Source organism: Garra rufa, chromosome 13 (assembly GCF_049309525.1).
Source record: "Garra rufa chromosome 13, GarRuf1.0, whole genome shotgun sequence".
In the NCBI taxonomy this organism is placed as follows: domain Eukaryota; kingdom Metazoa; phylum Chordata; class Actinopteri; order Cypriniformes; family Cyprinidae; genus Garra; species Garra rufa.
Genome location: NC_133373.1, coordinates 21,564,837 through 21,592,766, shown reverse-complemented (window position 1 = coordinate 21,592,766; position 27,930 = coordinate 21,564,837). Strand labels below are relative to the sequence as shown.

The 27,930-nt window shown below is 40.8% G+C and overlaps 1 protein-coding gene across 2 annotated transcripts; it reads left to right on the top strand.

The window, feature by feature from the left end:
- Nucleotides 1-26,347, top strand: prkg3 (protein kinase cGMP-dependent 3). 2 transcript variants are annotated; one of them, XM_073817096.1, is made up of 22 exons: nucleotides 1-86; nucleotides 9,153-9,279; nucleotides 9,393-9,455; nucleotides 9,841-9,967; nucleotides 13,170-13,336; nucleotides 17,274-17,387; nucleotides 17,484-17,589; nucleotides 17,745-17,808; nucleotides 19,442-19,519; nucleotides 19,655-19,743; nucleotides 19,948-20,013; nucleotides 20,127-20,174; nucleotides 21,403-21,444; nucleotides 22,019-22,130; nucleotides 22,242-22,378; nucleotides 22,462-22,551; nucleotides 22,833-22,974; nucleotides 24,284-24,447; nucleotides 25,035-25,151; nucleotides 25,296-25,358; nucleotides 25,755-25,830; nucleotides 26,164-26,347. In XM_073817096.1, the coding sequence occupies exons 2-22, from the start codon at nucleotides 9,192-9,194 to the stop codon at nucleotides 26,248-26,250; spliced, it is 2,040 nt and encodes a 679-aa protein (XP_073673197.1). In that variant the 5' UTR covers nucleotides 1-86; nucleotides 9,153-9,191; the 3' UTR covers nucleotides 26,251-26,347. The 2 variants fall into 2 exon arrangements, with proteins under 2 accessions (XP_073673197.1, XP_073673198.1); XM_073817097.1 differs by having other exon boundaries at nucleotides 41-86; nucleotides 9,101-9,279.
- The last annotated feature ends 1,583 nt before the right edge of the window (nucleotides 26,348-27,930 follow it).

The following is a 27,930-nucleotide window of genomic DNA, read 5'->3' as shown; positions in this document are numbered from 1 at the left end:
GTCGGGTTAATTATTTATATCCGTCAAGCTGATCTTTCAGCCAGAACACACACCGATCTGGAGGGAGTGAGAGAGTGAACGCTCAGGTAGGTCTCACTATGAAAATAAAACAAATTTGATTATGGTCAGTAGAGATGACAAACTGGTATTATTTGCGCAGATTAGCAGTGTGTATTTGTGTAGCTGTGCTCTGTCAAGGGCTTTCCATTTATCGAATACGCTTTACAATTGGCAATATTCTAGACACGTGACAGGACAAGGAGCTTTAATCCAAAGATCATTTTATATCTCTGCACCAGTGTAAGAATAGTGTTATCTATTATGTTGTCCATCAACCCTGCCCAAACCCTCCAATTTCCTTTAGCAAGCAATGATGGCTGGGCACCAGCAGGATTTCAGTAGACCCTGACCGCCTCATCAGTCATAAAGTGTACAGCATAGAGAGTAATAAGGCTAGTTAATCATTTCCTCAAAGATTAACAATAGTTTTAAAATGCTACTATGAAACGCTCTGTTTAAAAAAAATGAATGCCATTTGAATGGAGGTCATTCCTTGTTAGTTTGACTTTTGACTAGCAGCATAAAACCTGATTCATTTTGCAGCTTATTCTAGTCAATAACCGTCCACATCAACAGGAACAGTGTGTTTTGTTTCTACATGACATTCAGAAAGACGTTTATCTTAAGCAGATGATACTACAATAATAGACATGTGCAAAAAAAAGTTGAAATTATTGTTAAACAGTGTCTGTTTGCGACTGGATGTACAAAAACACGCTGAAGAAATAACAGAAAATATGCACTTTGTAATATTTTTTGTCCTGATGGCTGATGTTATGAAGGGAAATAATATCAAACATTTGCTAATTTATTTGGCATAGCACACAATGTGAAATTATTCAAAGAAGCCCACTACAAGAAGCTCCTCGTAGGTAAATGTTTATGGAATTCATGCAAAATGACTTGTAATAACATTTTAATTAGTTGATTTAATATTTTACATTGATTACATTTGTGTGTCAGACAAAGAAGACATTTAAAATGTGCAGTGTGTTTTGAGAATTTAGTTATATAATTAAAAACACCAATGACAGACAGAACAGAGTTTAAGTAAAACATATCTGAAATGTTTATTAATTCTATGACTGATTATACAGATTTTAAATTCAAAATATGTCAAAATAGCATTATGAATTCAAACGGAATAATTTCACTCGGTTAGCCCATTGGTTTTAATAGATAGCAAATATGTCTGAAATGTCTCAATTACTGATCAATAATGAATTATGATGATAAGTATTAAATAATAACAGTAGTTACAACATGCCACTGGAGTCCTTCTGTCCCATGTCAAGGGGGGCCATCTTACACCCCTTACTTACGATGTTTTGCCTTCCTTCCTTCCTTCCTTCCTTCCTTCAAAAAAAAAAAAAAAAAAAAAAAAAGGAATCTTACACCATATAACTTGACTCCAAATAACTGTGTGTGGCACAGTTTCAGATAGAAAAAGTGCTCTGTACTTTGTAAACAGTATTTCCAGATGGACTGGTACAGTAACTACTACAACATACAGTAAATCCTAAATGTATCCTAAATTAATATGTTTATATATATACATCTATATAAATATATATATATGTATATATATATATATATATATATATATAGAGAGAGAGAGAGAGAGAGAGAGAGAGTGTGTTTTTGGGTAATACTGTTCTGTCATTAATACATAGCTACACTCGAACAAATGAGTAATGCACTATTAACTTTTGAGTAACTACTATTAACTAACAAGAAACTCTGATTAGTGAATCATAGCGCTCAGTTAAAAGTGGTAGTTCACTATTAGCTAATCAGTAACTACTATTTTTTAATACAGTGAGGGAAAAAAAATTTGATCCCCTGCTGATTTTGTACGTTTGCCCACTGGCAATGAAATGATCAGCCTATAATTTTAATGGTAGGTTTGTTTGAACAGTGAGAGACAGAATAACAACAACAACAACAACAACAACAACAACAACAACAACAACAACAACAACAACAAAACTGAAAAAGCGTTTCCAAAAAGTTATAAATTGATTTGCATTTTAATGAGTGAAATGAGTATTTTATCCCCTATCAATCAGCAAGATTTCTGGCCCCCAGCTGTCTTTCATACATGAAACGAGCTGAGATTAGGAGCACTCTCTTAAAGGGAATGCTCCTAATCTCTGTTTGTTACATGTATAAAAGACACCTGTCCACAGAAACAATCAATCAATCAGTCCAAACTTTCCACCATGGCCAAGACCAAAGAGCTGTCTGTGGATGGCAGGGATAAGATTGTAGACCTACACAAGGCTGGAATGGGCTACAAGACCATCGCCAAGCAGCTTGGTGAGAAGGTGACAACAGTTGGTGCGATTATTCACAAATGGAAGAAACACAAAATAACTGTCAATCTCCCTCAGTCTGGGGCTCTGTGCAAGATCTCACCTTGTGGAGTTTCAATGATCATGAGAATGGTGAGGAATCAGTCCAGAACTACATGGGAGGAGTTTGTCAATGATCTCAAGGCAGCTGGGACCATAGTCAGTCACTAAGAAAACAATTGGTAACACACTATGCCGTGAAGGACTGAAATCCTGCAGTGCTCAAGAAAGCACATGTACAGGCCTGTATAAAGTTTGCCAGTGAACGTCTGAATGATTCAGAGGAGAACTGGGTAAAAATGTTGTGGTCAGATGAGACCAAAATCTAGCTCTTTGGCATCAACTCAACTCGCTGTGTTTGGAGAACACCATCCCCACTGTCAAACATGGAGGTGGAAACATTATGCTTTGGGGGTGTTTTTCTGCTAAGGGGACAGGACAACTGCACCCCATCAAAGGGACGATGGATGGGGCCATGTACTGCCAAATCTTGGGTGAGAATCTCCTTCCCTCAGCAAGGGCATTGAAAATTGGTTGTGGATGGGTATTCCAGCATGACAATGACCCAAAACACATGGCCAAGGCAACAAAAGAGTGGCTCAAAAAGAAGCACATTAATGTCCTGGAGTGGCCTAGCCAGTCTCCAGACCTTAATCTCATAGAAAATCTGTGGAAGGAGCTGAAGGTTTGAGTTGCTGAACGTCAGCCAGGATCTGCAAAGAAGAGTGCGACAAAGTCCCTCCTGAGAGTTGTGCAAACCTGGTGGCCTACTATTAGAAATGTCTGACTTGATTGCCAACAAGAGTTTTGCCACCAAGTACAAAGTCATGTTTTACGAAGGGGTCAAATACGTATTTCACTCATTCAAATGCAAATTTTTCTGGATTTTTTTGTTGTTATTCTGTCTCTCACTGTTCAAATAAACCTACCATTAAAATTATAGACTGATGATTTCTTTGTCAGTGGGCAAACATACAAAATCAGCAGGGGATCAAATATTTTTTTACCTCACTGTATCTCCTGGAGTACTACTAAGAACTACTATATACATGTTCATAATTAATGTGAATGATGCAAAATGTATAATTAATTCTAAAGTGAAGACCATGGTAACCCACTAGTAATGACTCAAGTATTACCAAATCTATTAGAAGAAGTCACTAATTATTTGAATCAGTATTCTAAAATGAATAACATGATAACTCTCAAATAATGACTGAAAGTATTTTGAAGTATATGTAAGCTTTTATATGTGCAATATATTATATATGTGCATGTCACAGGGAGAGTCAGAGACGTGCGGATCCATTTGCAGCATTTATTAGAATCGTCAACAGGCCAGAATAATCACCAGAAAACAGGAACAACGTAGGTAATCCGGGAAACAGTTCGATAGACAGGGAATGGTCGCAATGGCAGGAAGCAGGAATCGTCAACGGGGTACACAGTCCAGAGTCATACACAGATAATCCAACACAGAGAAAAACGCTTAGAATTACGACCATAGGAACAATAAGACTTCGCAAGGTGGCTGTGTGTGTGAGTGGCTTAAATGCATGTGGGTAAATGATAAACAGGTGTATGCAGCAATCAGTTCAGTGGGAAACGAGGAGCAGCTGTGTGCAGTGATTGGTGCAGTGGCTTATGGGGTTTGCAGTCCAGAATGTGTGTGCTAGAGTTCATGACGAGATAGACCAGATACGTGACAGAGCCCCTCCCCAAGGAGCGGCTTCCAGACGCTCTAACCACCTAATACAACCTGGAGGGTGGTGGAGCGGAGGCGTAACAGGGGGAGGGATGGAGGGCCAGGTCCATGTAGGGGTACTGGAACCAGGAACTGAGGCGGAGCCGACGGAGGGAGAAGCCATGATGAAGGAAAGGTTGGCTCCTGCATGGGGCCGACCGACGGAGGTGGAGCCGGTGGAGCCCGAGGCGGAACCGGACAGTCGATGGTCCTGGGCGACACAGAGGATCCGGAGGGCCAAGGCGGAACCCAAGGCTCTGGCGACCCCGGCGGAGATGGAGGTCCGGAGGTACGCAGCGGAGCCGGAGTGACAGAGGATCGAGGCTGTGCCCACGGGAGGGAGGAGGTCCACAGAGCCGGCAGGACGGAGTGACGAGGCGCAGCCGGAGGAGTAGAGTCCAGAGGCGAAGGTGGGGCGACGACTGACCGAGGCGGAGCCGGAGAGACGATGGAGCCTGGAGGAGCTGGTGGGCCGACGGCCGACAACGGAGACGAGGGAGCACAGAGCCGGGGTGGAGCCGCAGGGTCGGAGGGCCGAGGTGGGTGAGCAGAGGGACTGTCAGGAGACAGAGGTGGCGGAACTGGAGCAGCAGGGAGGGTGGGTGGGAACAGTCCATGCATGGGCTCCGTGACCAGAACCGGGCAGACAGGAATCTCAGGACGACTGGATGGAACCAGCGGAGTCTCTGGAAGGCTGGGCGGAACCAGCGGAGGCTCTGGAAGGCAGGGCTGAACCCGCCGAGTCTCTGGAAGGCAGGGCTGAACCAGCGGAGTCTCTGGAAGACTGGGCGGAACCAGCGGAGTCTCTGGAAGGCTGGGCGGAACCAGCGGAGGCTCTGGAAGGCTGGGCGGAACCAGCGGAGGCTCTGGAAGGCTGGGCGGAACCAGCGGAGGCTCTGGAAGGCTGGGCAGAACCAGCGGAGGCTCTGGAAGGCTGGGCGGAACCAGCGGAGTCTCTGGAAGGCTGTCTTGAGGAGCGGGCTCTGGACGACGCTCTTGTGAAGCGGGCTCTGGACAACGCTCTTGAGGAGCGGGCTCTGGACAACGCTCTTGAGGAGCGGGCTCTGGAGAACTGGACGACCCCAGCGGAGATTCAGGAGGGCTGGGTGTCTCCAGCGAAGACTCTGGAAGAGCAGGCTCTGAGCGAGCGGTCACTGGAGGGCGCTCTGGCGGCGCAGTCACTGGAGGGCGCTCTGGCGGCGCAGTCACTGGAGGGCGCTCTGGCGGCGCAGTCTCTGATTGTGCGGTCGTGTTTTGGCTTGACTCAGGATATGAGGTCGCTGCTTTGGCAGGTGCTGACCGTAAGAGACCGACTGTTCGTGCTGACAGTAGTGGTGGGTCCTCTAGGCTGGACATGAATCTTTGCCAAGCCGTGGTGAAATGTGGGTTTTGTGATTCTGGGCTAGTGGCCATCTTGTGAACAGGCTCGGGAGGGGCGGCCATCTTATGCTGTGGCTCTGAGCTGGAACTTTCTGTGGGAAGATGGTTCTCTTCCACAATTCCCACAGTAAAAGGAGAGCCACACAACAAAAGAGCAAGATCTATATAATATTGCAGAGTCCAGCCAGGTTCACACATTGGCATGAGGGAAGCCAATGGCTCTAAGAGTCCTCCCCGAAAGAAAATCATCAGGCACTGCTCCTCCATAGTCGACTGATTAGCTAATTCGATGAAGTCCATCGCATACTCCTCAATAGTCCGCTCATCCTGCTTGAGACGCATGATCTGTACAGTGGTGTTCGTGCTGGAACCGGATGACACCATACTCGCTGCTGGATCCTTGTAGTGGCGAAGTCTTCTGTCACATGGAGAGTCAGAGACGTGCGGATCCATTTGCAGCATTTATTAGAATCGTCAACAGGCCAGAATAATCACCAGAAAACAGGAACAACGTAGGTAATCCGGGAAACAGTTCGATAGACAGGGAATGGTCGCAATGGCAGGAAGCAGGAATCGTCAACGGGGTACACAGTCCAGAGTCATACACAGATAATCCAACACAGAGAAAAACGCTTAGAATTACGACCATAGGAACAATAAGACTTCGCAAGGTGGCTGTGTGTGTGAGTGGCTTAAATGCATGTGGGTAAATGATAAACAGGTGTATGCAGCAATCAGTTCAGTGGGAAACGAGGAGCAGCTGTGTGCAGTGATTGGTGCAGTGGCTTATGGGGTTTGCAGTCCAGAATGTGTGTGCTAGAGTTCATGACGAGATAGACCAGATACGTGACAGAGCCCCTCCCCAAGGAGCGGCTTCCAGACGCTCTAACCACCTAATACAACCTGGAGGGTGGTGGAGCGGAGGCGTAACAGGGGGAGGGATGGAGGGCCAGGTCCATGTAGGGGTACTGGAACCAGGAACTGAGGCGGAGCCGACGGAGGGAGAAGCCATGATGAAGGAAAGGTTGGCTCCTGCATGGGGCCGACCGACGGAGGTGGAGCCGGTGGAGCCCGAGGCGGAACCGGACAGTCGATGGTCCTGGGCGACACAGAGGATCCGGAGGGCCAAGGCGGAACCCAAGGCTCTGGCGACCCCGGCGGAGATGGAGGTCCGGAGGTACGCAGCGGAGCCGGAGTGACAGAGGATCGAGGCTGTGCCCACGGGAGGGAGGAGGTCCACAGAGCCGGCAGGACGGAGTGACGAGGCGCAGCCGGAGGAGTAGAGTCCAGAGGCGAAGGTGGGGCGACGACTGACCGAGGCGGAGCCGGAGAGACGATGGAGCCTGGAGGAGCTGGTGGGCCGACGGCCGACAACGGAGACGAGGGAGCACAGAGCCGGGGTGGAGCCGCAGGGTCGGAGGGCCGAGGTGGGTGAGCAGAGGGACTGTCAGGAGACAGAGGTGGCGGAACTGGAGCAGCAGGGAGGGTGGGTGGGAACAGTCCATGCATGGGCTCCGTGACCAGAACCGGGCAGACAGGAATCTCAGGACGACTGGATGGAACCAGCGGAGTCTCTGGAAGGCTGGGCGGAACCAGCGGAGGCTCTGGAAGGCAGGGCTGAACCCGCCGAGTCTCTGGAAGGCAGGGCTGAACCAGCGGAGTCTCTGGAAGACTGGGCGGAACCAGCGGAGTCTCTGGAAGGCTGGGCGGAACCAGCGGAGGCTCTGGAAGGCTGGGCGGAACCAGCGGAGGCTCTGGAAGGCTGGGCGGAACCAGCGGAGGCTCTGGAAGGCTGGGCAGAACCAGCGGAGGCTCTGGAAGGCTGGGCGGAACCAGCGGAGTCTCTGGAAGGCTGTCTTGAGGAGCGGGCTCTGGACGACGCTCTTGTGAAGCGGGCTCTGGACAACGCTCTTGAGGAGCGGGCTCTGGACAACGCTCTTGAGGAGCGGGCTCTGGAGAACTGGACGACCCCAGCGGAGATTCAGGAGGGCTGGGTGTCTCCAGCGAAGACTCTGGAAGAGCAGGCTCTGAGCGAGCGGTCACTGGAGGGCGCTCTGGCGGCGCAGTCACTGGAGGGCGCTCTGGCGGCGCAGTCACTGGAGGGCGCTCTGGCGGCGCAGTCTCTGATTGTGCGGTCGTGTTTTGGCTTGACTCAGGATATGAGGTCGCTGCTTTGGCAGGTGCTGACCGTAAGAGACCGACTGTTCGTGCTGACAGTAGTGGTGGGTCCTCTAGGCTGGACATGAATCTTTGCCAAGCCGTGGTGAAATGTGGGTTTTGTGATTCTGGGCTAGTGGCCATCTTGTGAACAGGCTCGGGAGGGGCGGCCATCTTATGCTGTGGCTCTGAGCTGGAACTTTCTGTGGGAAGATGGTTCTCTTCCACAATTCCCACAGTAAAAGGAGAGCCACACAACAAAAGAGCAAGATCTATATAATATTGCAGAGTCCAGCCAGGTTCACACATTGGCATGAGGGAAGCCAATGGCTCTAAGAGTCCTCCCCGAAAGAAAATCATCAGGCACTGCTCCTCCATAGTCGACTGATTAGCTAATTCGATGAAGTCCATCGCATACTCCTCAATAGTCCGCTCATCCTGCTTGAGACGCATGATCTGTACAGTGGTGTTCGTGCTGGAACCGGATGACACCATACTCGCTGCTGGATCCTTGTAGTGGCGAAGTCTTCTGTCACATGGAGAGTCAGAGACGTGCGGATCCATTTGCAGCATTTATTAGAATCGTCAACAGGCCAGAATAATCACCAGAAAACAGGAACAACGTAGGTAATCCGGGAAACAGTTCGATAGACAGGGAATGGTCGCAATGGCAGGAAGCAGGAATCGTCAACGGGGTACACAGTCCAGAGTCATACACAGATAATCCAACACAGAGAAAAACGCTTAGAATTACGACCATAGGAACAATAAGACTTCGCAAGGTGGCTGTGTGTGTGAGTGGCTTAAATGCATGTGGGTAAATGATAAACAGGTGTATGCAGCAATCAGTTCAGTGGGAAACGAGGAGCAGCTGTGTGCAGTGATTGGTGCAGTGGCTTATGGGGTTTGCAGTCCAGAATGTGTGTGCTAGAGTTCATGACGAGATAGACCAGATACGTGACAGTGCAAGTGTTACAACATCCTAAATGAATTATTAATTATTTGGATCAGTGAAGATCATGGTAACCCACTAGTAATGATTCAAGTGTTACCAAGTCCATTGGAATTATTACTATCCAGAACCTTAAAAAAATGAAGGTAGGGTTAGAATATGTTGACGTGTAAAAAAAATAGTAGTTACTGATAGTGAACTACCACATTCAAATTAGTGCTATTACTTAATGATTTGTTAATCAGAGTTTCTTTTTAGTTAACAGTAGTTACTAGAATGTTAATAGTGCATTAGTCATTTGTTCCTGTGTAATTATTCATTAATGACAGAACAGTTGACTGTTAACAGTTTTTTTGTGTGTGTTTTGTCACTGTAACTGATGGTCATTCATTATTTTGAAGACTGGTTCAGTGAATCTGCATTTTTACACTTTTTTTTTTTTTTTTTTTGCAGTTACATGTTAAATGTTGTCAGCGTGACGTGAGTTTTTACCTCTCTTTGTCAGTGACATGCTGCTCTAGTAAAGGTGAATCTCATCAGGCCAATGGAAGCTCAAGTCAAGAAATTACGACAAATGCTGGAGAAAGAATGCCAGCTCAAGCAGGAACTCCAAAACCAGAACAAAGAGCTGAGTAAGACGAGATCTGAGCCACGACTTCTTTTCACTGTTTTAGTGTTCAGATGTTTTAAACACACATTTGTACATGATTTTAATGCACACTACAATATTGTTTTCTTATTACAGTGAGACAGCTTGAAGAGAAAGACAGATTGTTACAGGTGCTGCAAGGACAACTGGGTGAGCATGGTAAGACCAAACAGACTAATTAATATATATATATATATATATATATATATATATATATATATATATATATATATATATATATATTCCTTCATATGTTATTAATAATACAGATTTTTTTGATGACACATGACAGGTTTTTGCCTAAAGCCAGCACAATTCATAAATTAATATGTATCAGTGATGCCTATTGGGTGATCAAAAACATGGATTAAGAACTATAACGAGCAAATTTGTGAAAGTCTGTCAAACGTTGTACCTCTGTGTAGCATCTGCCATTCTGTATATCCTAATGTTAGAATCATTCAAGTTGATTTTTTATAATCTTTTATGTCTATGAAGTTTTATAAGTTTTATACATTTACCCACTTCTAATGTTGTCTGTCAGATTGTGCACCTCAACGAAACAGTAATGAAATGCCTGAGGTTCGACAGAGTCGGGCAGCTGTCATGGCCCCGGAGCCAGTACCAGAAGTCCTGGAAATCAATGCCAGCAGAGTCAATAAAACTGCCAGGTTACTTTATACACATACTAATCAAGAACCCAGGGAATCTAAGGCTATGTTCAGACTGCAGGCAATTTTTTTTTCCTCAAATCAGATCACTGTCCACACTATTAATTGCAAGTGATCAAATCAGATTTGTGTCCGGACATAACCAATTTCACTGTAAACAAAGCATGGTTTGGTTATGGTGTAGTATGTGACAAGGTTTTCAAAACAGATGCAGGAAAAATATAGGTCCATCATCTTGATCCCCAAGTAAGTCACAGTGCAGAACTCCTCCATCACACAAGAAGAACTCAGCTTTGTTTAAATACTGTATGAATACTTTTAGCATTTCTGTCACCAGTTTTGACATTGTCGTTGTGTGTCGCAAAAGACCATTTGAAATCTGAAAGCAGCCAGAGCATTCAGACTAGGACACATCTGTAAAAATCAGATTGGAATTGCATTTTAATTCCTGTCACACTTTGGTGTGTGTAAAATCCAAAATGCTGAAGACAATGAAGAAAAGTTTAATATGTTTAATAAATCCAAATAAGGCAAAATCTACACGTACACACTAGCACAAATTGACGAGATTGGATGACTAACAGGGACAATAGAGCAGTATAAGTACAAGGAAGGTAACAATATAATTGATTAAGGACAGGAGAAACAAATCCAATTAAGACACATGAGGAGAAAACTAGGTCACAAGACACAGACACAACAGAACTGTGACAGATAGCCCCCCTCCGGCAAGTTGCGTCTTCACGCCAACAAAGAGTCTAGTGTGGAAGACAGGAGCGGGCAGAGAGAAGACAGGAGATGGTGAAGGAATAGAGGATGGAGCAGGCAGGACCAGGAGGCGACAATGGAGGGAGGAGCCAGTGGGGAGCCAAGAGTGTGTTAAGATGGACCACCAGAGCCCAGCCAAGATGAAGACCCAGGAGGGAGGAGTCGTGGAAGTACTCTGCACGGAGGATCCAGGGGCGTGAGCTCATGTGACAATGCCAGTATAGATGATGACCTAAATGGAGCAGAGCAGACACAGAGCCTGGGTGAACCAATGGATCTGAAGGGCTGAGGTGAAGCAGCAGGCAACTTAGGACAAAGGCAGAGCCAGAGGAAAGGAGGAGCCTGACAGAGCTAGAGGGACGAAGGGACAAGGAAAAGCCAGAGGAGTGGAGTCCCTAGGCGGTGGATGGTCGTTGAGTCACCAAGGTGGAGTCGGTGGGACGAGGGAGCCCGGTGGAGCCAGACAGGCTAAGGCTAAGACGAGGAAACTAGGAGGCAAAGCGGAGTCTGAGGGTCGAAGGACAGAGGTGGAGTCCAGGATCCTTTGGCTGGAGGCGGAGACAGGGGAACCTTACGCCAAGATGGAGCTGATGGTAGGAAGCCCCAATGTAGACCGACATAGCCGAGAGCAGGCAAAGGGTGTGCAGAGGGGTTGATGGACACAGGGGAGCTGGGGCTAAGTGGTTGGCTGAAGTGAGATTAGGTGGCAGGCAGGTGCAGGACTCAGCCAGAATTGAAGAGGCAAGTCAATCCAGCATGGCTAGCAGAATCACGGGCCATAGTAGAGGTGACAGTTCTTGAGGCTGGACTGGAGTGGCATAAGCTGCAGCTGGCAGAGAGTGAAGTGACAGATAGCAGACTAGGGATTGAGAGAAAAGACAGTATCAGAAGGTGGAGGTGGGATAAGGATGATAACTGAGAGACTGAGAGATTCAGGAGGATCAGGGCTGGACAACACCAGCAAAGAGACAGAGTATTCAGGGTCGGAATGAAACAACGAAGAGGACTGACTAAGAGGGCTAGATGAAGAAACTAATGGGTTGAAAAGAGAAAGTAAGTTATTACTTTATTACCAGCTGCAGCTCACCCTCAGTGGCAGGGATGTGGATGGGGCATTCCTTCATGAGAGTCCCCACTGGTCAGACTCTTTATTGGGCTCAGGCTCCAGGGCGATAATCCACACTACTTCCTCTAGCGCTTTGGTTGCGACAGGCTCCCGCAAAGCCCCACAAAGCACAACCGTTTCATGGGGTAAAGGCTGGCTGGGCTATAGATAGGAAGTGGGGCTGGTGAGTTCTTCGTTGGCGTCAAAGATGGTGAGTGGTGATTTATTACTCACCTGCACCCGCTCCCCTGAGGACCTTCCCTGGACAATGTAGTCCTCAAGGGACGATACAAAGCAAAATACACACTAGCACTGACGAGGAACAGACGACTGACTGAGACAATAGATGATTGTATTTTCTAGCGATCGTTCAAAATACGTAGTTGTGTATGTCAGTGGTTCTCAATCCTGGTCCTGGGGGACCCCTGCTCTGCACATTTTGCATGTCTCTCTTATTTAACACACCTGATTGAGATCAGCTCATTAGGAGAGAGATCCATGAACTGAACTAACAAGCTGAAGATCTCAATCAGGTGTGTTAAATAAGAGAGACATGCAAAATGTGCAGAGCAGGGGTCCCCCAGGACCAGGATTGAGAACCACTGGTGTATGTTATAAACCCTGCAGGTATCTTGCTAACTGGCTAACTCACGCTTCTGTAGTTATGTTGTTCAGCTGTGGGCCCACTGTAGTCTAAAATGTATCAACTGATGCAGCTTGACTCTCTACCATCTTTTCTATGTATTGACAAGTCTCCAGGGCTGTCATTCAGTTATGGCAATGGGCTTTTCGTTTCCGACACGCGCTGTACGCGCCGCGGTAGACCAGCCATAAAGGACTGCGCCATCTGACCAATCACAGTAGTGAGGGCTCACGGAAAGGAGGGGTTTAGAGAGACTGATTCTTCAAACTGCTTTGTACGAGTCGTTTACGAATCATTTAAAAATTAGGTCAAATTAAATCTATTTTTGGAGTGTTTTTTGACCTTGCATACATGTAAACCCGTTTTTGAAGATTCATGGAACAATATTAACAACCTTTAAAATAGCATAATAGGAGCACTTTAAGACACATGAAGAGAAAACTAGGTCACAAAACACAGACACAACAGAACTGTGACAAGTCCAAATAATGCGAAAATATTCAATTTCATTTTTTTTCTCCAGACTTATCCGGGAAAAAAATTTGATTTTTGCTGACAGTCTGAACAAGGCATAATTAAACAGCAGTGGGACAGAACCCTAACCATAGCCTGTATAGTGTACTCTAAAATTAAATTAATAAACCTAACCCTAAAAGTCATTTTGTTTATATGTGTCTGTCCATCAGTGAGAAAACTCAGATCGTGAAGGCAATTGGTAAGAATGATTTCCTTCGTCGTCTGGATGAGGAACAGATCAGTATGATGGTAGATCTGATGAAGGCTCTGGACTGTCGTCCTGGTGATGACATCATCCGAGAGGGCACAGAGGGAGACAGCATGTACATTGTCGCTGGTGTGTATCACATACTAACATACCGCCCTTACTATTTCTGCCATGTAAGATTTTTTTTAATGTGTTTGTTGTCTCTTGTGCTTACCAAGGCTGCATTTATTTAATCAAAAATACTATAAAACTGTGTTCTATTTGAATATATTTTAAAACTGAATTCTTCAAAAACATTTCTCCAGTATTCAGTGTCACACGACAACATTTATAAGACAACATTTTTTTTCTTGGAAATATATCTGAAATAGACTTTTACATATAATAGACTTTTTCAATAATACACTCGCAACAATAGGTGGTGCCAAATACATGTATAACAAGTGTGCATCCTGGACTGAAGTGAACCGGCCAGCTGACTAGAGGTTATGATGCAAACTTAAGTCATGGTGTACACGCAGCTAAGAAATATGGAATGACAGAATGTAAAGTTGGCAGATGGCGAACCGAAAATGACAGTCTTAAAAATGTTAACACTCAAAGAGAAGCAGTTCTAAAAGTGGCTGCTTTGAAGAAACTAACAGGCAAGTGTGTCAGTATGTAGCCCGAAAAAAGAAGTGAGGGGCTGACCATAACCCATAATGAAGGTCCTTGATCTTGCCAAAAAGCTGAACATACCTGTCAGCAAATTCAAAGCCACCCCAGAAAAAGTCTTGCCTAGCACTTGCCCTCTGAATACAAGGAGAAACTGCTGTCTTTTCACCACAATGTGGAGAAAAAAAAAAAAAAAAAGAAATCTTATATCCCCGGGATCAGATGCAATGCAGATCAAACACGTGTTTTTTGACATGCCGACATCTGTCACTGTACTTTCTGAGGACACGTGACTGTGCCTGTCAAAACGGTGACCTTGTGATCATACCATGGGGATGACAAGTAGCCTAAGCTACAGGTGTTGAATGTAGTGGTAGAGTGGCTGCTGTCTGGCAGTCCCACTCACACCATCTGGAAAAATACAGAAGCCTGCGGCGAGGGTGCTCTGTGACCGGGTTCTCCAGGCATGGGCTGCAGTGCCCCCGGTGAGCATCATCAATGGCTTCAAAAGATGCTGCATCTCAGATGGGAGCAAGGATGACCTTCTGTGGGAGGAGCCTGTGGTGCCAGAGTATGCGAGTGTTAGTGATGGTGAACCCAGTGAGGCAGAATAGACTAATGACTGACATGATTTGGGGAATCAAGTGAGGCCAGTTTTTTTTTTTTTTTTTTTTGCATTACTATATTATGCCATTTAGCCTAATTCTCTCTCTCTCTCAGGCTGATTTCTACGGAGCCCCTAAAGGGACATGTTGGTGGACAAAATTCCGGGTGGGTGGAAAAAGTTTGGGGTGGGAGGAAAAAATATTTTTCAATTTTTTTTGTGTTCCCTTGACAAACTCTGCGACCCTCGTAAAACTTTTGCGTTCCCTTGCAAATACATTTGCCTTCTCTCACAAAACTGTTGTATTCTCTCACAAAAATATTTGTGTTCCCTCGCAAACCAGTTGAGTTCAGACAAACACTTCCTGTTTACTTTACATCTAGAGTTTGAATTTGGACTCAAGTGTAAAGAAAACATTTAGTGTTTATAGTTCAAGGCATGGTTTTGGGACATTCTAAAATGCTTAATGTGGCTTAATGTACTAAACAGTGACATTGGAGGCCCAATTCGGGATTAATAAATACTATTAATACTAATGAAATTAGTAACATTATTAATAACATTACTATTAATAAAGCAGATGAATGCAGCATACTAATGCACGTTAAGCTTTTTCCCATAGAAAACCATTATAGAAAATGCTTATGGTAGACTAATGGACTAAGACGGTAATATAAAAAGACCAAATCTGGTACACAGTTCATTAATAAAATATATTATGCACAGGAAAGCAGAAGAGCCCAGGTTATGAAGGAACATACAGTTTTATTGGGAACATTTGGAACGTACAGAGCTGTATGAACCACTGCAAGCTGTAAAGTAAACAGGAAGTGTTTATCTGAACTTAACAGGTTTTGCGATAGAACGTAAAAGTTTTGAGAGGGATCACAAATATTTTTACGATAGAACACAAGTTTTGTGAGGGTATGCAAATATATTTGGGAGGGAATGAAAAAGTTTGAGGGATCGCAAATATCTTTGCGATAGAACGCAAAAGTTTTGTGAGGGTATGTGTTACGATCTGGCTGGGTTGAGGAGTAGAGATGGACGAGGAGAACCGGAGTAACTGAATGAATGAAGTTTATTAAAATAAAAACTGCAAAATGCAAAAACAAATAAACAAAAACAAATAAACAAAACCGGGAGCAGGAAATGAGCACATGACACAAAACAAACAGAAGTAACATCTACATTGACCGACAAACGGGGTGTGCAAACACAGACTCTTAAATATACTGAAACGGGGGCGTGGTCACAAACAAGATAACAGGATAACGAGGGAGAAATACAAATATGGGCATGAACAAACCAAATGGAAACAAAACTAGAGGGGAAGACAAGGACTAAACCATTAGAACTGGAAACATAGGGGGAAAAACACTAGGAGAACAGAACAGAACAAGACATAATCCTGACATTACCCCCCCCCCCCTCCCCGAAGGCGCGTCTCGCGCCTAATAACATCAATAGGGGAGGGAGGGTGGGCGCCCTGGAGACCGCTAGGTAGGGACACAGGATACAGAGGTGGTCTCCAGGGCGGATCAGGGAGCTCAGGTGGCCATGGCCGGCTAACCAGTCCAGGAGGCCATGGTGGGTCTGGGAGCTCAGGGGGCCATGGCCGGGTAAACAGTCCAGGTGGCCATGGCAGATCTGGGGGCTCAGGAAGCCATGGCCGAGTAAACAGTCCAGGTGGCCATGGCCGTGTAAACAGTCCAGGTGACCATGGCCGAGTAAACAGTCCAGGTGGCCATGGCCGAGTAAACAGTCCAGGTGGCCATGGCCGTGTAAACAGTCCAGGTGACCATGGCCGAGTAAACAGTCCAGGTGGCCATGGCCGTGTAAACAGTCCAGGTGACCATGGCCGAGTAAACAGTCCAGGTGGCCATGGCCGAGTAAACAGTCCAGGTGGCCATGGCCGAGTAAACAGTCCAGGTGGCCATGGCCGGACAGGGGAGTAGCCTGGCAGCCATCTTGCTTGCAGAATCTGGCGTGGCGGCCATCTTGTGAACTGGCGTGGCAGCCATTTTGCGAGCTGACGCTGGCCTGGCGGCTGACGGGCTTGAGCGTGGAGAGGAAGCCGGAAGGCTTGAGCGCTGGGCGGAGGCTGGTAGACTAGAGACATAATCCTGACAGTATGCAAATATATTTGGGAGGGAACGAAAAAGTTTTGAGAGGGATCGCAAATATCTTTGCGATAGAACGCAAAAGTTTTGTGAGGGTATGCAAATATATTTGGGAGGGAACGAAAAAGTTTCTCAAGGGAATGCAGAAGTTTTTTCCACCACCATGTCCCTTTAGGGACTTCGTAGATTTTAAGACTACAATAAAATTTCCCCTCTACTGTTAATTAAATTTTGGTAGACTACATGCAGTGTTTATGCAAGTTACCGGTTTTCTATTCAAAACTTTGTCTTGTTTTTAATAGCAATAGTACCAACCTTGACTACATGGTTCTCACTATGACGGATATACTAATTGTGTGTAGATAAAATGATGCCATAAAGCTTTGCATGCATAGGGTAAGAGTTGTGGAAGTGTAAAAAAGTGTAAAGGTGTAAATTGTATGTTTATTTTTAAAATGAATCACATTTTGGTACATTTAAATGTGATTGTTGGTACATACCAGTATTTACTGTTTAAATGTTAAAACAGTTCAGAAAAGAAACATGCATTGATGTGAACATACAGTGGAACGTCTCCCATACCGTATTTAATTTCATGAGATTTTAACATTCTTTGATTTCAGCACAGGCCAGTCTTAAAATGTGAAAGAATGAACTGATGAGCTAAATTCCATTTTTTTTCTAGAGGGGGAGGTGAAGGTTACTCAGGCTGGGCGAAATCTTCGAACATTAAGATCTGGCGATGTGTTTGGTGAACTGGCCATTTTATACAATTGTAAACGCACAGCATCTGTCAAAGGTCAGATATTATTTTGGACTGACAGCTAAATATGATGATTTGAGTCGCCCTATGCTGGTGTGGTAAATCATTGTTTTGATGCTCTCTTTCTCACAGCTGTCACAGTGGTAAAGTTATGGTGTATTGAGAGACAAACATATCGAAGCATCATGACCAACAAATCCAAGAAGAAAAGAGAGCAACTCATGGGCTTCCTGAAAACGTAAGTTCATTCTGGCACCACTTTAAGCCTGTATTTAGTCTGCATTAGTAAAATATCAGATGCATTACATGTTGTGTGCTTTGGATTCTCACTGTTTGTGTATATTTGTGTATTACTGCAGAATAAGTACTGTTGTTTTTATTTGTTTTCCTCAGGGCTCGCACTTTGAAAGCCCTGAACGATGTGCAGCTGTCAAAGATCATTGATTCCATGGAGGAAGTCAGTGTGATTTTACTCTTATAAATATTAAATAGCTTGTCTGCTAAATGATTAAATGTCTGAGCTCAGACTCATGAATCTTGTAAATGAATGGGAATCTTATGAAATGAAGGATGTCTTAAGTATTCTTGAAAAGCTTGTAAGAAAATATAGAAGAGAAAAATATACACCAGACTTTGTGTGAAATTAAGATGTTTATTTAGTTGTAGTCATGTGCATATTAACATGGAAATGTCAAATCTCCTTCACCCTCCCCAAAATGTCTTTTTGAGAGAAATCTTTGCATCATAAAAGTATCTAAATGCAAATGATATCATATAGTCACTTACAGTAGACTAGAGGGCCAAAAGATACACTATATATATTTTTTTTTTTATCTCTAATAAAAAAGTTGTTTTAACAAAAGTTGATAATAGTGTTTCAGACACAGATGTGTTTTAATGAAAATGTAGAGTCTGTTTCAAAACAGTACATACTGGCTTCCTTTAAAGGTGATGAACAAGAAGCTTGGCAAAAATATTTGAACACCATACAGAGACAAAGCACAATGCTTAATATTACCAAATGATATTTAGATAAATACTTAGTTTGTATTTTAAACAATACAAACTAAGAATAACTTATAGGACAAAAAAAAAAAAAATGAGGAGCTCATGAGATTGATAATATGGGATTCAAACCTGAGCAAGGAATCAAATATCACTCCCAAATTTCTGACCCCCCATTAATATAATATATAATATATAACAGGCTGAATAGAAGTATCCAAATCTTACTTACTCGACATAAGATGTTCTCGGCCATCTAACAAGATAGTCTTTTCAGGGTGCACGCGTCTTCCGAAATGTTTGCAAGGGTGAGATCGGAAGCAATTTTTAAATTACTATTAAAGATTATGAGGAAAACACAAATTTGTACAAATATGATGTGCACAGATAAATAATTTATAATGAACTGCAGTATTCTATTTTTTTTAAAAAGGCAGACGATGTTTAAACACTTTCATGTCCGGGTGTACAATAAACCCAAGCCAAGACATCAAGTTACGATTCAGCAGTTACAGCCGCTCGCACACCATACACATCAATTCTGTACTGGCATTCTCAATTTCAAGCGACAAGCGTGGCACTTCTGTGTGAAGTTCATTAATTATGAAATCAGTTCAATTCATCTACAAGCAGCCATATAGAAGACAGTAGTGTATTTATTTATCTCAAGTCAGTTATTCAGTTCAATAATGGTAATGATGTTGCAAAATTAATCAACTATGAAATGCAGTCAATCTAGTTATAAAGCAGCTCTACAGAAAAAAATTGTTTCATCATGCATCTCAAGTCTGTTTTATTCTCATCCGGTGGTGTCAGTGCAGTCAACTGAATATGTTACTGATTATGTCTTGACTTAAAAGATGTAAGGCAAGCCTTCTTGAAATACTAAGGGAATGTGAGCTTTCTGTATGTTCATCATAATACTAAGTAAATACCATATTTAGGCCTCAATTCTTTATTCAGGAAGGAAAATATATTCACAATGAACAAGTCATAAATCTTACTTTGACACAAAGTCCTGTATATTTTCCTCTAGCAAATCATGATGACTCACATTCACTTTTTTGTATTTGTTACACTGCAAGGTGAAGTTTCAGAACAATGAAGTGATTGTCCGAGAAGGAGCAGAGGGCAATACTTTTTATATCATTCTCAAAGGAGAGGTAAAAGAAATTCCATTTTACACAGAAATGTAAACAAACAAAATGTGCAAGTACCAAACTTTAATTTTTAAAACATCATGCTTACTGAAATCATACTCAAAACATCTGGTCAAGATTTTGTCTATTTCCTATTAGGTGTTAGTGACGAAAAAAGCGAATGGGCAGCAGAAAATCATTCGTAAGATGGGTGAGGGGGAACACTTTGGAGAACTTGCTCTAATACGGTAACTATGGTCAACATGGATTATTTCAATAAATAATCATTGATCAGCTGATTATTTTAAATGATTATTTTTAAAGATGTAGTTTTCTAGATACACTTATCAGGTACCTTTGTAAATTATGCAAGCCATAAATAGTTCTGAATTATGATCAAAATGTGGTTTAAATGTAAAAGTCAACCAAATCTTCTGTTGTGTATAACCAAGAGAGATCCTTAGGACAGCCACATGCACAGCGGTGGGAGCTGTCACTTGCTTTTCCATTGATAAAGAGTAAGTTTGATGTCAGTGATGACAATGTGGCTTTACTTTGTAGAAATGCAATCACATAATTCCTTTGATTTAGGATTTTTGATAAATGTTCACTGTGCTGTATTTTCTCACAGGGTTTTTGAGGAAACCATTCCTTTTGAAAGCCTTGAGCTCCATGACGAGTGAGTTTTCCTGCTTTGTAACTTCTACATTTGTTAAGATTTTAAATGCAGTATTCAACTCACCCAATGGATAATTGACTTTGAAAAGACATTAGTTTGACATCAAAAAACAGGTCAAATATGCAAATCAAACTGATGTCAAAAACTTGACATGACATTTGATGTAAATTCAACGTCAAACATATTGGCCTACATATACATTAAACCAGCTTCAGTGTGGCATTAACTTCCACTGGAAGAAACTGCCGTCCAAATGAACTTAAAATTATGAATTTAAAACATCTTGATTAATTCTTGACTAATATTTGACATGAAAAATTTGTATCAAGTTTTCTGCTGGGCAGTTGCTTTTAACGTGTAGTTATTCCCAGCAGACACTGGATGTCAATATAATGTCAGGTTGAGGATTAAAATCGTGTTTATGTCAGTATTTTACGTCAAATTGACATTGACTTAACATTGGATTTTGGTTACACAACCTAAAAACAACAAAATATCAACATCAGTTGACGTTAATATGAGACATCAAATTAACATTGACATTTAGACATTAGACATTGAATTGATATTGAATTTTGGTCACTCGACAATGCAACCAAAATTTAACCAAATATCAACGTCACTTGTGATGTTGTGTGCCTGCTGGGTACGAGCAGAAACAAATGAGAAGTAAGAGAAGGCAATGCCTCCACATCACTGTGACTGGCCGATTACCCTGGCATTGAACCAATGCTTATGAGCGCAAACAGTCCACAAATCTGCATGCAGGCCTAGTGGAAATGTTAACTACCTTCTCTTTTCAGAAAAAAAATAAAATGAACTCAATGTGACTTTTGGGTTTTTAGCAAGCTTGCATCTCTGCTGTTACAACCTGACACTTGTGGTGTTTCCTGATTTTGCTAGATTTGCTGGGTAGACAAAAAAACAAATTATTTTGCCCATAAATCAGTTCTTGCACAAAATGATTCACAGGCCAAAAGCATTTCTTCAATAGATATCTGAATGGTTATAAAATGTGACATATGTGACAGGCAATAGAAACATTTTGTTCTACTCCAGTGACATCTTTACAGGTGGCTCAGTATCAGGTATCATTGTGCATTCTGTTCTCTGGCTGGCTTCATATTTTACATTGCTAAGTGTATATTGCTATTCTAGTGTTTTGCAACAGCAGTTTAGATTATTTTGGTACTGAAATATCGTTCTTTATCAAAAATTGATTTTGTAGAGCTGATTTACCGGAGGATGATGTAAAGCCAGAGAAAGTTATGTAAGTACTTTGTTATTAATTTAAATAATATTGTTTTTTTTTTTTAAAAACAAGAAATTAATATTTTTTTCAGTAAGTTGATTATTCAGTTCATTATTTGATTACAAAAAAAAAAGGGATAAAAATGAAGACTGGAGTAATGATGGTCACAGAATAAATTACATTTTAAAATATATTTAAATAAAAACACTTCTAAATTGTAAAAATATTTCACAATATTTCTGTTTTTGACTATTTTTAAACAAACAACTGCAGCTTTGGTGAACATAAGAATTTCTTTCAAAAACATATAACATATCACAGACTTTTGAACCTCCATAATAAATCCAAACTATTAGATATACTATTTGGAATACTTTCTACTTATGATGTACAGTATTGGTGTGTTTTTGTTTTTATGATTTTTTGTCTAGTGACGTCTTTTAAGCCTTACATTATTCTGAGTTTGTATAACTCTTTTTTTCTAAGCATACAGCTGGATGCTAAATAAAGCCTTTAAATAAGTTAGAATATGAATTATATATTATGTTGTCGTTTGTGTTAAATTATATATTATGAGTATTGCTGTCTCCAGGCCAGAAACATCTCTAAAGCTGAAAGATCTCGTTCCTGTACTGTACCAGGAGGGAAGTTATCAAGGAGAGCCTGTCACTCTTGGAGTTGGGGGATTTGGAAAAGTGGCACTGGTATGAGAGGAGAGCATAGAATCTTTTTAATATTTTGTCTGTACAAGTTCTGATTTCAAAACACTGTTTGGTTTATATTAATGTAGTTCTGATTGGATTATTGTTTACCAGGTAACTACCTTGCAGCACAGAACATACTTTGCTATGAAGAAGATCAGTAAACAGCATGTTGTTGCAAAGAAGCAGGAAGGACACATTCTCCTAGAAAAGAAAATTCTCCAGGCAATCCAGTGTGACTTTGTTGTTAGGTTAATGCAGCTACCTACCTAACCTATAATTATATCTTATTTTGTTCGAACCATTTACATCTAAAATTTCTGTTGTTGGTCAGGCTACATGCTGCCTTCAAAGATTCTCGCTACATCTATATGATAATGGAGTTTTGCCCTGGTGGGGAAATCTGGACCAAGCTGAAAGAAGCGTAAGACATTTACAAATGAATTAGTGTTTGCTTTATGAGAGATTGCATAGAAACTAGCAGGAAATCCCTAGCAACCACATTTTAGCAAACGCACAGCAACACTCAACACGACAATCAACCACGTGATCTTTCTTGTTAATTTTGTTGCTCATAATATGGTAGACCATAAATTTCCTGTCTCTGTCAAATGTTTGACAGCAAATATATAAAACTAATATCACACTCCCTAATTAGGGCTGTTTGAATGTGTGAATGTGGGCGGATGTGTTGTCATGTTTCAGAGGACGCTTTGAGGAGAATATAGCTGTGTTCATAACAGCGTGTGTGGTTGAAGCCTTTGCACACCTCCACAACAAAGGGATTCTGTATCGAGACCTGAAACCAGAAAACCTCATTCTGGACTCCAAAGGATATGTGAAACTGGTAAAACAAATTAAATAAATTCCCTTTTCTCCTCTTCACCTGTCGTATCCGTTTATAGTGCCTGCAACATGTATACCCTACTTTTTAATGTGATGCAGCATGCAACTGTGATGTATTTAAACAAGGATCTGTTTTTCCACTTTCCACAAATAAAGCAATTACAGGCATTTATATTGATAAGATGATAATTTGTCACTGTGGCAATTTATTACGCCCACTAAAAGATACATTTTAACAGTCCTCATGCTGCCAGGCTGTTATAGGTCCTCATTAGCTTAATGAAAAAGGATGAAGAAGTATACAAGATATAATTCAACAAGATTTGCAGTCTAGGTTGAATGTTAAAACTTACATATGGCATCTCAAATCATTGAGAATTTTGGTGATTGAGATTTTTTTCTTGTCTTCCTTCTTTACATGCCAGATTTGTGGATTGTGCATGTTAGAGCATGTTATCTCATTGAATTTCACTCATCTTTGTCTCAGAAAACTGTAACTGCTATATCTGTCATAGGTGACATTCCAAGCTGATTATACAGAAAAATAACAAGATAAGACAAATTCAAAGACATCAAATATACCTATAAGCATAGTCACCTATTAGTCCAAAACTGGAATACACTATTTGACTTTTGTCTGGATAAGTCAATGCTAGTTGCAGGCATGGAGATACTTGTAAAAGCAACACTAATTGGTGATGTTCAGAGAAAATACCATATTTATTCTGAAACTAAATGAAATGCCTCCAATTACTCACTAGTTGGACAGCAATTAAGTAAATGCGAGTTACAGAGATGAATGCTTATGTATTTAATGATCAGCCCTTTTCTTTTCATATAATTTTAATATAGTTTTTCAAACTAATTTATTTTTACTTTTTATTTTGACACAATAGAATTCAGAACAGTATTGATGCATTAAAATATTTTAGTTACTCCTTAAAATGTACCTAATTGCGTTTAGTTACTTTGTATGGAAAGGAATGCATTACTTTTTATGTCACCTGGGCTGGGCTTGCTTTTTTGTGTTCAATTCTATTTTTGGCAAATGTAAAAGTGGTCTCAATTCTGGATTGCATGAAGAAAATGACACAGGACAAGAAAGTTCAACACAAACACAAATGTGATGTCTAACTAATGTCATTTTTGCTTCATCGTATGATTGAATTGGATTATCGCAGGTCAGCAATAAAGATATTGGTTAATAAAGTGGGATTAAATACTTAATGGATATTTGTGTTAACAATATTTTTTGAAATAGTTTAATATATATTTTTTCTCTTAATCTTTTTTTCTTGTATTCCTTTTAGGTTGATTTTGGTTTTGCAAAAGAGCTTTCTCGGGGTGAAAAGACATATTCGTTTTGCGGTACTCCTGAGTATATTCCTCCAGAGATTATTCAGAACCAGGGCCATGACTTTGCTGCTGATTTCTGGTCACTTGGTATTCTAATATATGAACTACTTGTTGGCAGGTAATAAAGTTTTCTCATATAATTTTCTAATGTATTTTTTTTTTTCTCTTTCGGGTTAAATGGCATACATTACATTCAACAAGTGACAAAGAACAAGTGAAACAGTAGGGCTATATATACACAAGAGGTAAAATGATAATAAGGTTAGCTTGAACTTTTAATAAAAAAATTGTTTAGGAATCAAATGTCACATTGGTTATGTTAATGTTTTTTTTCTTCTGTTGCACCATATGCATAAGCGCTGCCCATAAGGTTATGGCGCTAAATTACAGTATTATCAGTTCTGTCACAATTCAGAAGATCAAATGTGTTAATTTGCTCTAGCAATTATTATTTCCGAAATTATTTTCAAAGTAAGTAAATCATTTTACATGAGAATATTCAATGCCCTGTATTTTGTGTGGAATAGATGAACAGCCCAAAACCATAGGAAATCAAAGGAAACTTGTGGAAAATTATGCACTGCTTTGCAAATTTCAAGCATGCAGTCTTTAGTTCAGACAGCTTTTGCATATGCTATCACATTCGCATTTGTTTTTAAATTTGTTTGAATTATTAATAATAATACTGTTTTATTTGTCCTAAAGTCCGCCATTCTCCAGTTCAGACCCACAGAAGATCTATGCCAAGATATTGGATGGTGTGGTGAATTTCCCATCATATATGGGGGAAGGTGCCAAATCTCTCATCAGTAAATTGTGCAGGTAATTTCTGAATATATTATGAAGGCTTTGACTTATTTTTACACATTTTTTTTAAATTGTATTTAAATGTCACAACTGAATATCTTTTAGGTTTCTTTTACATTGTTAATCTTCAGTTTATTGTGTTGTTCACATGGTATGCAGGCCACGTCCTGGACAGCGTCTGGGCAATACAAAAAATGGAATCAAAGATGTTCGACATCACAGGTAAACTTTAAGAATGTATATTGTTAAAGAACAGCCTATAAATAGGTTATTTTCTTCTGAAGTATTGTTAATCCTCATTGCACAGCATTTGAAGGATTAGCTATAGGTATACCATTATTCTAATAACATGTTTGACAAGTCATTGCAAAAAATGCAAAAAAATAAAATAAATAAATAAATAAACAAAAATAGGAAATGATAGGATGTCTCCACTGTATATTGAATTTAAATGTTTGTGTTTTTTTGTGTGTGCATGTGAATACACTATGAATAGTACTGAGTACTGAGTTGAGTATGATTACGGTATTGAGCATGGTTACGTTATTTGTTCTGTATTTAGTGTTAATGTTATTGCTGTAATGTGTGTATTGACATTTTCTCTCAATTATTTCTCAGGTGGTTCAACAGCATTAACTGGCATAAATTAAGAATGGGACAACTGGAGGCACCGACTATTCGACTCATAAGAAAGGTTAAATTTTAAACTTACATTTTTTACTTAACTTACCAACGGACAAGTTTGAAAAGATTACATTTTAGCAAACATTTAATGCCTTACTGTTTCATAATGATACTGCCTTATTAGCTGTACTGGGTTCTTTGTACCTCAGCAGTTTTCTGGTTTCCTACAATGCCTCAATGGCAAAATATTTTTATTATGTGGTAACTGTCAAAATTGTAATAGATTTATCTTGCAGAAAATCAAACAAATACAAGATACTTTTAAAAACTGCTTTAGGATAAAACTCAAATGCACACCACAAGTAACAAGGTCTGTTTTATTGATTCTGTCTTTAATTTACAGGGTCCCTGCTATATAAACTTTGACCGCTTTCCATATGATAGGACCCAAGCAGAGGAGGAATTTTCAGGCTGGGATTGTGATTTCTGAACAACTGCCATGTCTTGAGGTCTCTGATATCTATATCTCCACTTCTCAAGTTATTTACACAGAAATATACTTACCGTTTAATAAACTTACTACTTTACTACTTAGCTTACACTTACTATCTTGAGGGAAGATAAGCCAATTTTATGACTCATGTCATATGACTGAACTTTAGTAAATGTGTTTTTCACAAAGAGTAAGTAAAAAGCTAAAATTACGTAAAAACTATTTCCTCTACAGGAAATTCTGGAAAAATTTAGAGCCTGCACAATTTCAAATCCCCTGCATCTTGAATATATTTATTCTTAAATGGCTTCAGACATTGTGATTAGACGATCAGCAATTTTTGATTTTTGAAGAGAACATTAGAACATTACATTAGAAAATGAACATTTTTTAAGAAAGTTAAGAAAGTTTATCTTAATTTTTCAACATGACAAAGACAGACAAATGGAGGCTACAAATCCTGGACTTCAGAGATCATATTTGTTCTCGTTCATTAGTTGTACCTTAAAGAAATGTATATATAAACACACACACATACACATGTAAGACCATTATAGCATTTTTGTTTAAGCTAAATAGTCAATAAATAACCATGCTAATTTTATGATTAACTTTATCGCCTACTTAGCTTTTTAATAAGTTGAAATATTGATGTTAATATATTAAATGTTACATATGGCTGGATGTTAAGACTTTTATTTTGTATTATTTTGCTGCAACCTGATGAATATTATGTATTCAATTCAATTCAATTTTATTATGAATATTTAATTCAAATGAATGTAATTGTGTTTTTGTACTATTATTGTTGAGGCATTATAATAAAGAATTATAGTTAAAATTCAAATAGGAAATGTAAAAAAAAATTGTGAAATGTCTTAAAAGAGATATATATATATAGTTTTTTTTTTCGTAGTTATGGAACAAATGAAGTTCTCACACTGATGGTACTCTTAAGCTTCCAAATAAAGTCAAGTTAGCAACAGCATCTTAATAGAAAGTCAAACCATTATGTCTGTAGTTTACCACAGAGCAAGTTTTAGGTTCTGGGCGATATGATGATATATAGGGACGATACAAGTGATCCTCTGGATTTTAGATCTAGCTAGAGTATCTCACAAAAGTGAGTACACCCCTCACATTTCAGCAACCATTTTAGTATATCTTCTCAGGGGACAATACTATAAAAATAAAACTTGGATGTATTTTAGAGTAGTCAATGTGCAGCTTGTATAGCAGTAAAGATTTACTGTCCTCTGAAAATAACTCAACATATAGCCATTATTATATAGCCATAAAAGTGAGTACACCCTAAGTGATAACAACAATACAGTATGTTGTTTAACCATACAGAGCCACATGTCCTATTCATCATGTTTATGTTTTGTCTGCTTGACAGGACCATACAAAGTTGTGTATCTTGTATTAGAGCAGTTAAAATTAGGTGCTTTAAGTACAATTCTCTCATTTTGACTTCTGAATGTTCAACATGGCATCTCATAGCAAAGAACTCTCTGAGGATTTAAGAATTAGAATTGTTACTCTCTACAGAGATGGCCAAGGCTATTAGAGGTTCAGTAACACCCTGAAACCAAGTTACACTACAGTGGTCAGGGTCATGCAGAGGTTTTCCAAGATTACATTCGGAACAGAACTTGCAAGGGTCGATCACCGAAG